The sequence below is a fragment of the Eucalyptus grandis genome, chromosome 5, assembly GCF_016545825.1.
Source record: "Eucalyptus grandis isolate ANBG69807.140 chromosome 5, ASM1654582v1, whole genome shotgun sequence".
NCBI classification, from domain to species: domain Eukaryota; kingdom Viridiplantae; phylum Streptophyta; class Magnoliopsida; order Myrtales; family Myrtaceae; genus Eucalyptus; species Eucalyptus grandis.
This window is the reverse complement of record NC_052616.1, coordinates 55,512,932-55,522,866: the sequence shown is the minus strand read 5'-3', so window position 1 is coordinate 55,522,866 and position 9,935 is coordinate 55,512,932. Positions and strand designations below refer to the sequence as shown.

Below are 9,935 nucleotides of genomic sequence, written 5' to 3'. Positions count from 1 at the left end.
TGTGAGGCTGTTAAGTTATTGAGGTTCCATTTTTGACTTCTATAGCTTGGAATTTTAAAAATTCCGTAAGAAAGACAATCGGGCTTGATGACCTTGTTTGTATAACAGTCATGGGGTGAACATGAATCCCATGGGCCAACGATAACTACCAAATATTTCCAATGCCAGCGGGAGGATATAACAGATTTTGAACACGCTTTCTCATTTGCAGGCGGAATGAAAGAACAACGCGAGAAACTCAAGAGCAGGGAGTAGGATGAACGATAATCAAACGCATAAGATAAATCAATAAAATGTGGATACATATAGTAAACTTTACTCACTCAACAAACTTAGCCGTCAAAGTCCTGGCACTGTGCAATCCGGCACTTGATGCTTAATCCTTCGGATGAAGAAGAAGGCCCCTGAGGACGAGGCCTGATTTATAAATCTGGCTTCTCTCGTGGAGGACAAATCTTATCTTCCCCACGTTCTTTGGGTGCGTCACGAACTTGCCAACACGAAGCTTGATCCATTTCTCTATCGGCTTCTTCGCAAGACTCTCCGCGCTATTAACCAGCTTTCCGTCAGGTAAATAGAGTTCGGAGTTCACGGGGAGCGGCCACGTGTTGCAGATTTCCCTGAGCTTAACCACGAATGCGGCTTCATAGGTCGTCTTTGGAGATAGAGCATTTGTATTGAAGCTTCCATTAATAGCTAGCCAGGAAAGCTTCAACAGCTCAGGGACGGCTATGCCTGCGTGGCCGCCAAAACTGAACCACGAGAAGGTCAGCAATTAGTATTGCTCGAACGCACAGGAGGCTGGCTTTTAGGCAAATTCTCTGAAGGCGACCGATGAACGGTGTGCGTGAACTAGAAAGTTAGTGAAGTACGGAGATATACCATTTTTCTTCATTTTGAGTCCACCGCCAGGTGATGTCTCTATCGCCCCCCTCGATGTCCATTGCCCTGGGAAGCACCATCAAGCAGTTCTTTTGGAGCTTCTCGTCGACCCAGAACTTCTGCAGACAATCCATTCTCAAGAATAAATATCAGAAGAAGATGCACAATCAATCAGTTAGAGAAAGCGGAAGGAAATTATCTGGGTCTTTGCCTTTGTGTTGTCCTCGAAGAGCAGTCCTTTGTAGACTCCCTGACGCCAAACCTTGAGGTCAATGGAGGCAGCGTTGGCTGGCGCTGTTGCTTGTCTCACGAAGGCTAGAGAAATGAGGGAAGGCCTCTCCACTCTTTCCTCGGCCATATATCTTCTTTCAGTACCTATGCTTTTTTGCTATGGATCGATAAATGCGTCCTGAATGGATGAAAATCTTATATTAAAGCGCATGCTTGAGAGTAGAAATGTCAACTTCGTCCGGAATTATCAAGATCTATGTTAACGGGAGCGCTCTTTTTCCCTCGGGAAAAATGTGAGGCACATTCAAACGCTTAATAAGAACGTATGACCAGTTATTTTATGCATACGTCAACCTCGAATAAATATGTAATTTCAATATCTTATGTATATGATTTCCTTGTCCACAAGTGGCAATTTCACCTTTTACATCGGATATCTCTCAACATGGGTTTTGAGTCTAGAGCCATTTTCTCTTAGCTCCAATTTCAATCAACCATTGCGCAAGAGAACATCGTCAATTTAACACATACGCTATCTCATTTCACCATCTAACCTTGGAGTTTGGATTTTTGCTTGTCTAATTATTCTTCTCACAAGAAATTACCGATCGTGAAGGTTTAGAATAATCTATGAAGAATGTCCCTGATAGAGTATTTTGTACTTATCTCGTATGACACACAATGAATTACCGATTGTGAGAGGATTAGAATAAGTTATGGTAAATGGTTCCAATGGATAATCTACAACACACAAGGAATTGTCGATCATGAGAGATTTAGAATAACTTGTGACGAATGGCCAGTACTAATCTCATATGAGACACAATGAATTGCAGATCCCAAGAGGTTTAGAATAGCTTGTGGTGAATGGCCCGAACGAAGAATCTAGTACTTATCTCATATGACACACAAGAAATTGCCAATCATGAGAGCTTTAGAATAACTTGTGGCGGTTAGCCTCAATGCAGAATCTAGTATGTATCTCAAATGACACTCAAGGAATCGCCAATCGTGAGAGGTTTAGAATAACTTGTGGTGATTGGTCCCAACAAAGAATCTACTTATCTAACATGACACTTAAGGAATTGCCAATAGTGAGAGATTTAAAATAACTTATGACTATTGGTCCCAATGGAGAATCTAGTACTTATCTCATGACACACAAGGAATTGCCAATTGCTAGAGGTTTGAAATAACTTATGGTGATTTCATTTTCCCGATGCAAACGTCATATCGCATGATTGAGTGCTCTACTAGAAAAGTCCAATTACATTTAACAATAACTTTATAAGTTATACTAATCTTAGCAAAATTAACCCTTTAAGGTGAATTTGTGGAAAGTACCAACCTCAAATAAATATGTAATTTCAATGTCGTATCTATATGTTTTCTTTCTCCACAAGTAACAATTTCACCTTTTGCATCGGATATCTCTCATCATGGGTTTTGAGTCTAGAGCCATTTTCTCTTAGCTCCAATTTCAATCAACCATTGCGTAAGAGGACATCGTCAATTTAACACGTGTACGCTACCTCATTTCACTATCTAACTTTGGAATTTGGATTATTCCTCGCATAATTATTCTTTTCACAAGAAATTGTCGATCATGAGAGCTTTAGAATAACTTTTGAAGAATGTCCACAATAGAGAATCTTGTACTTATCTCATAAGACACACAAGGAACTACTGATCACGAGAGGTTTAGAATAACTTGTGATGAATGGCTCCAATGGAGAATACTTAACTCATATGACACAAAAAATTGCCGATCATGAGAGGTTTAGAATAATTTGTGGCGATTGGCTTTAATGGAAAATCTAGTACTTATTTCATCTAACACACAAGGAATTGCATATCCCGAGAGGTTTAGAGTAGCTTGTGGCAAGGCCCAACAAAGAATGTAGTACTTATCTCATGTGACACACAATGAATTACCGATTGTGAGAGGTTTAGAATAATTTGTGGTGATTAGCTCCAATGGTGAATCTAGTACATATCTCACATGACGCTTAAGGAATTGCTGATCATGAGAGGTTTAGAATAACTTGTAGCAATTGGTCCCAACAAAGAATCTACTTATCTAACATGACACTTAAGGAATTGCCAATCGCGAGAGGTTTAAAATAACTTGTGACTATTGGTTCAAATGGAGAATCTAGTACTTATCTCATGACACACAAAGAATTGCCGATCGCAAGAGGTTTAGAATATTTTGTGGTGATTTCATTTTCCCCATGCAAACATCATATCGCATGATTGAGTGCTCTGCTAGACAAATCAAATTACATTTAACAAAAACTTTATAAGCTACACTAGTCTTAGCAAAATTAACCCTTTCGTATATAAGGTGAACTTGCGGAAAGTGTTTGTCACATTATAGCCAGTTTTTCCCATAGAGCACCTGCCATTGATCGTAAGGTTAAATCGATTTTAATCTCTTATTCCAAAGGATTCATAACTTACTTTAACAGTCAATAAGAATTCTGAGTTGTGTCCCATGTTAAAATCCCCATAATTTATACACTTTTTTTTCCTCAGAGCGACCATTTTGGTTGCAGGTTAAGTTGATTTACTTCATTGATTGAGAGAATTCATAGCCTACTATAATACTTATTATCTCGTACCTTCTTTTTTAATTTCCTCAATAATCTAATTACGACAATGCTACCATTCTCGCTTTCCTCAATCTAAAACCATGTTGTCCGCTTCGTATCTGTCATTTGTACGTTTCATGGTCTATTTTAGAAAAGCAAAAGGAGAACAGAGATGAAATCTGTCTTCGGTTTGCTCTTTTGCGCATGATTCTTTACATTATTTTTTGCCTTTGCCTTCCGGAAAAGAAAAGGACAAAGGAAAAGAGAGATATGATGTCTCCTTCCAATATATTTGAATGAGCTGGCCCATCCCGATTACTCTAAATGAAGAAGATTTGCCACCTGCGTTGATGATATGAACCAATATTACAACACTTCCAGGTTCTTTTCTACATTCTTCAGGTGGAAGCAAGGGCTAATGCACATACTAAAGAATGATCACATGATCATCGGGAGAAGAAAAGCATAACACGGAATCACTCTTTATCATCCCCGTTCACTGGATTCGATACCTAAATATTTGCATGAAAATAAAACCACATATCGATCAAATTGGGTTTCGTGGGTATCAAGAAAATTTATCTTATCCAGTCAAGCTTTTGGCCATCTCTTTTACTTTTTGAGACGTCATTGTGTTTTTGAGTGACTAGCTTGCTTGTGACCTCGAATGTGTCGTTAGGGGAATTTCTATAGTCCGCCGCGTGAAAATATAGAACTGCTCCCGTAGAATCCAAAGTCGTCAGATTAAGAAAAAAATAAAAATTTCGGTCATTGAGTAATCTTAGAAGACCGTAACTTAGGAATATTTAAGGAAAATTATCGACTATAGGATTATCAAGGTTTTTTTTTTTGGGTAAAGGTGTACATATCATTAATTAGATGAAGTATAGAAACTTTGGGACATCCCTCAACATTACAAATTGAAGTAATAATGTGATAAAATGGAGATAAGAAGCCTCCACATAATAGTCAATACAACATCTGCCTGGGAAGGTCTACAGTTGACTTCACCTCTTGCGATTTTACGCATCTTAGCCAAAAAATTGTGGATATTAGTTGATTTGTTTTAAAAATGTTTGCAATTGCACTATATCCAAACTTCAACCAGCTGGATCAAGAAAAAAAAACAAAAATTTGTTTCAGGTTCCAAAGTCCACCTACCTAGAACCTATCTGTCGAAATAGATTTCACACTTTTTGCAACTTGGAACCTACCCTACATACCTTAGAACTTGGAATCAGATAAGTTCCCACTTGTCCGATTCTTTGGTTCCAAGTTTTACCCTAGAGCCATGCTTACCTATAGCCGGGGCATATTGGTTGAGGGATTTCTGGATATGAACTTAGTTAGTTGTATATTTCTGAGCTATATATGACTAAGTCATGTTGGTTGGATTTAGTCGTTAGTTGGAGATGTAGTATATATATTTATAAATAGGTGAAGATATATATTTTGATAATAGGTTGGTTTCTATTTGTAATCTTTGGGTGGAGGGACGGTTATGCCATTCCCCATTCTTGTTGGTTTTGGGTGTGATACTGGTTAACTTTAAGCCTCTGCCTTGAAAAATTTATGTATCAACTAAGGGTCTTTTTGTTAATACATTTCGTTTTGTATCTAACTACTCACAAACGAGGATAATATTTTAATTTTTAGAAGAAATTACGGAAAAATTGAGACTAATGTGACGTTATGAAATTCGATCCCGTCCCGATAATACGAAATGGACATTTCGTCGACATGCCTATGGTCACTTTACTCTGAGCTAGCTACTCACGAGTTAACTAATCTATTAGGTGAAGCCGTCAAGGGATATAAACACGGCAGACTCGAGAATTCGATCGGAAATCAACTACTCGACCATAATAATCGGCAATGGTCAATATGACACCGTTATAATTGAAATGTGATCGGATATAGGTCGATTTGACGGAATCACGTAATTGAATTGCGGGTGGTTCCGCATGATTACGAAATTCACGTCGAACGGCACTAACCCGGTTTTTATCGATTTTATACTCGATGCCCATAATTGAAACCTTGAGATTTTTACAACAACCGAGAGTGGCCTACAAGTCAGAGATGCACAAACGTGGATCGAAAATTATCGACCCAAGTCAAACGCATTAAAATCCCTAAAAGCTACCCAGTAGGTTGGGTTGTACTAAAATCGCGTCTGGTTGATTTTAACCACGAAATTGAATTTGGTTTTGGGATTCGAACGTTTGAGCGTGTCACGATTCATTTATAGGACGTCGTCTCATCTTTTGGAGAATTTTCATCGAGTCCGAATTTTACGGAAAAATCGGTTTTTGGATAAATTGGAAAATAAATTAAAATTCATATGGCTGAAGAAAAGGGATTAAATGGCTGCCAAAATGATTTAATTTGTGAGATTTGAAGGTTAATTTGTGATTGGGTGGGTGGTCCCTTGACATTAAGGCATGAAAACTTTGGGGGCTTAAGTTATGATTACATTGGATATTTTCCTCGACTAATTGGCCTCTCTCCAAGATTTAGCGCCCCCACCCCCCCCAATTCACGCACGTTCAGCCACCCTTCTGCTCATCCCTCTCTTTTTCTTCCTCCTTACAATCCTCCCTTCTCACGTATTCCCCCCCGTTCTTCCTTCCATTTTTCCCTCACAAGTTCTTCACACGCCAACTTCATTCCATTTCCTTCAACCCATTTCCACCGCATCATCCCGCCCACATCAGCGCCATCCCCACCCACCAGCAATCGCACAACAACACCATCTTCCACGCCAACTCCAGCAGCAGCCCTCCCCTTCAACCTCAGCCCCCACCAACATCAACACAGCCGCAGCTCCCCCATCACCGTGTCCAGCAGCCCCACCACCACACGCCGCAACTCCAGCACCACTGGCCACCAACTTCGCAGCAAGCTCAGCCCCAAACCGAGACCAGCAGCAACCACAGAAGCAGAACCAAGTCCAGCCTTGGCCGTGGCTTGTAGAGCCAACCCCGCCTCCACCAAGCCTCTGCTGGAGACGCGGTAGGCTTGGGTCTTCACCGCCTTCACGTCGCCATCGCCGTGAGGTCGCCGCTGTCGAATTCCGGTGAGTTAACTCCCTAACCCTTGATTAGGTTGTTACTTATGCTTAGGGAGTTAGATTAGTGTTAACCAGCTTAGTTAGATTAGTGTTAATTAGCTGGTTAGATTAGTGTAAGCTGGATTAGCTTAATTTGCATAGTTGGTTTACTGGACACTCACCGCTTGCCATTTTCGTGATGAAAAATGTGCTACGATTTTGGATTGTTTCATTCTTGAAAAATATTCTAAACATCTTCAGTTTCGTCATTTGCAAAATAGAGTCTCGGACTATGCTGGAAACAGTGACCTTTTGGTGTTCAAAGGATTTTTATCAACTCTTAGGGTTCGATTTTTGAAAGAGTTTCTTGATGAAAGTTGTTCGTCACATCTTTTAGTTTAACATAATAAAATTTCAGATCAAACGGACAAGTTTTGGATCTCGAACCAAACTGATTTTAAAAAACAGAATTTCTGGACATGAGCACAGTTTTTATAATGGTTTGAGTGATTTACTGCTCTTATTCTAGAAATATTTGGGTCAAGGTGTCTGCATGATTTTTTTTTTTTTTTTTATGTGTCTTTATAACATATTCAAATTTTAGAATTTTCCGAATTGTGTGGTTAGGTTTCTAAAATTAATCCTTAAGACACGCAAGTGGACGGTTTTTGCCGGTTATGGCCGATTGTAGTTTTGTGGTTATTCTTGGTATCTAGCTTGCTAGATAGTGTATATTTGGTAATGTGGTTGAATTTTAGCATGCTTAGAGCTTATTCTTGATCATATGTGAATGGTTGTGCTATGGTGGTTGTTTATTGTTATTGCAAAAGATGGCCTTATGGGCTTTTAATTAGAAAAACAATTAGGTGTCGGGTCGGACACCAAAACTTATTTGCTCAATAAAACAATGAGGTTTTAAACTAAGTGCATGCAAAGTTTGACGGATTAATTTTGAGTACGTGAGTACCTACGAATTTATTTCTATATATTTAGAACAAAACAAAAAAAAAAAAAAGAGGGGTTACTAAGGTTTGTTTTCAAAATAGGATGGTTGGAAAAGAAATTAGAAAAGAAATATGGTGTCGGGTTTGGATGCCAAGTTTTATGGGCTCAATAAAACCGTGAGGTTTCAATCTAGATGCATACAAAGTTTGGCGGGTTAATTTCAAATATGGGACCCCGTTTAATTTATTTCGGAAGGTTTGGAAAAAAAGAGTTGCTAAGTTTATTTTAAAAGGAGATTTTGGTGTTTTGGCTATATGATGGAAGCTAAGAGTTGATTTGGTGGATGATGTGCCTGCATGGTCAGGTTAATTTAATGGTTCAGTTTAATTAATTGTAATTTATTTATTTAATTGCAATTTATTTAATTAATTATAATTAGCATAAATTGTGATGGATTAGCTGTTTCTTCGAATTTCACGCTTGTTCTTCTGGTTGAATTTATATGTGAAATTGACTGTTTATTTATGCAATTGAGTGCTTGGTGATCGCTGTGAATTATTATTACAAAATTTGATTTGGTATTTAAATAGAAAAATACCGGGTGTTGGTTTTGTCACCAAAATTTTATATAGTATATGAAATCATGGAATTTTGAAATGATAGTGTACCATGCTTATTGGTTCGATTTAAATGCGTGACCACGCACGATTATTTTACTGGGATGATTTTTAATACGAAGAAAATTGGTTAAATCCATTATTTGAAATGAAAGTATTTGAGTGCAAAGCACGATGTTCAAGTATGGATGTGTGTGTGGTCACTATCGGAACCCGTCACCCAGCGGGAGTTTGGGCACGATGCCCGATTTTATCGGATGCCCGGCAAGGATCTGGATGCTAGTCACAGTGGAGCTGGGCCGATGCTCCTTCGGGAATGCCGTTTAGGCAGGGGTTCTAAATGTTGCCATGCCCGATGGAGTGGGACGACGCCCGGTTGTGCCGGATGACCGCTGAATAGGGAGTTGGCCGTGGCCGATGAGCCGTAATAACCGGAACATGCTTGAGTGATTGAGATAGCCGTGCCTGATTATGGAACAAAATTGTGTAGCACGGAATGGGACGTGTCATAACGGTTTGGCCTTATAATCAGGACCCCTGTAATTGTTTGAGAATGAATCAATGTGTTCCAGTTATTGAATTACGCATGCTGCATTTATAAGTGCATATGTGTTAAGCTAATGTGCAAGGAGGTGCTAAGGTGAGGTAAGTCATTTATGGTGCATGTTTAGGATACCTCTGAGTGAATTCTCATCCTAATCGGGGTTTAGGGTGTAGACTCGCTGAGATTTTATCTCACCTCGTCGTGGGCTAACATTTTTCAAGGCCGTAGCGTGGAGATCTGCTGAGTGCAGATGTGGTGTTCACGAGATACGACACCTTTTGGCTGGCCTTGTCGTTAGCAAAGTTTAGGGTGACCCTAATCTCTGAAGGTTGTTGAGAGAGTCGATAGGAAGTGGCCACTGAGAGGCTTGCAATTAATAGACTTCCTAGGGTCAAAAGTTGTTAAGGAAATTGTTCCTGGTTTTTGCTATCCCTGTGTTTGTTTGTTGACTGGGTGTTGTATTTAATTCACTTCCGCATGTGCTTAATCGAAAGAAAAAAAAATGGGTCGGCGACATGTCTGGGACGTCGCATTTCAGTCAACCATCGAGGGATGTTCACATGCTCGGGGTTCAGGGCTTGACAACTGGCCTTAAATATTTTTATCAATATATATGTAAGAAAAAATTGAATGTTTTGTGTAAAAGATGGCAAATTTGTGATGTTAAAAATGAAAGGAAAAAAGTGCCAGCGGCTAACAATATAACCTAGTGGGAGGGGTGAATAGGCTGTTTTAGAAATTTCGACGATCTTCCATGGAAATTAGCTAATCGCTAAGTAAAAATCAGGTCAACGTGATGTTTAGTAAAGCCGTAAAGCAAATGTGTGCAAATAAGAGTTAATAGATGAAAACAGTATCGCACAAAGAATTATAGTTGTTCGACTTTATCCAGAAGCCTATGTCCTCTCTTCAAACTAACAGCCACAATGTGAGTTGGATTCTACTACTAATTTGCTTAGAAAGTTACAAATGACTAGCACTTATCCTTTAAAAGATAGATATCACTATCAGGACAACTGTAGCTCTTACTCTTGTATACTTAATATTTAGCACAATTACTAAATAGCACG

General features: G+C 39.1%; 1 protein-coding gene across 1 annotated transcript; it reads right to left on the bottom strand.

The window, feature by feature from the left end:
- Positions 1-281: 281 nt before the first annotated feature.
- Positions 282-997, bottom strand: LOC120293207 (uncharacterized protein PHLOEM PROTEIN 2-LIKE A4-like). The gene is made up of 2 exons (XM_039312172.1): positions 883-997; positions 282-752 (listed from the first exon to the last, which is right to left on the bottom strand). The coding sequence occupies exons 1-2, from the start codon at positions 960-962 to the stop codon at positions 377-379; spliced, it is 456 nt and encodes a 151-aa protein (XP_039168106.1). The 5' UTR covers positions 963-997; the 3' UTR covers positions 282-376.
- Positions 998-9,935: the final 8,938 nt, after the last annotated feature.

Bases quoted from the DNA above. Each gene is read 5' to 3' on its own strand.
- LOC120293207 (XM_039312172.1), bottom strand. From the start codon at position 962: ATGGTGCTTCCCAGGGCAATGGACATCGAGGGGGGCGATAGAGACATC. The intron at 753-882 runs GTATATCTCCGT...CTCGTGGTTCAG, and splicing joins ACTCAAAATGAAGAAAAATG to TTTTGGCGGCCACGCAGGCA.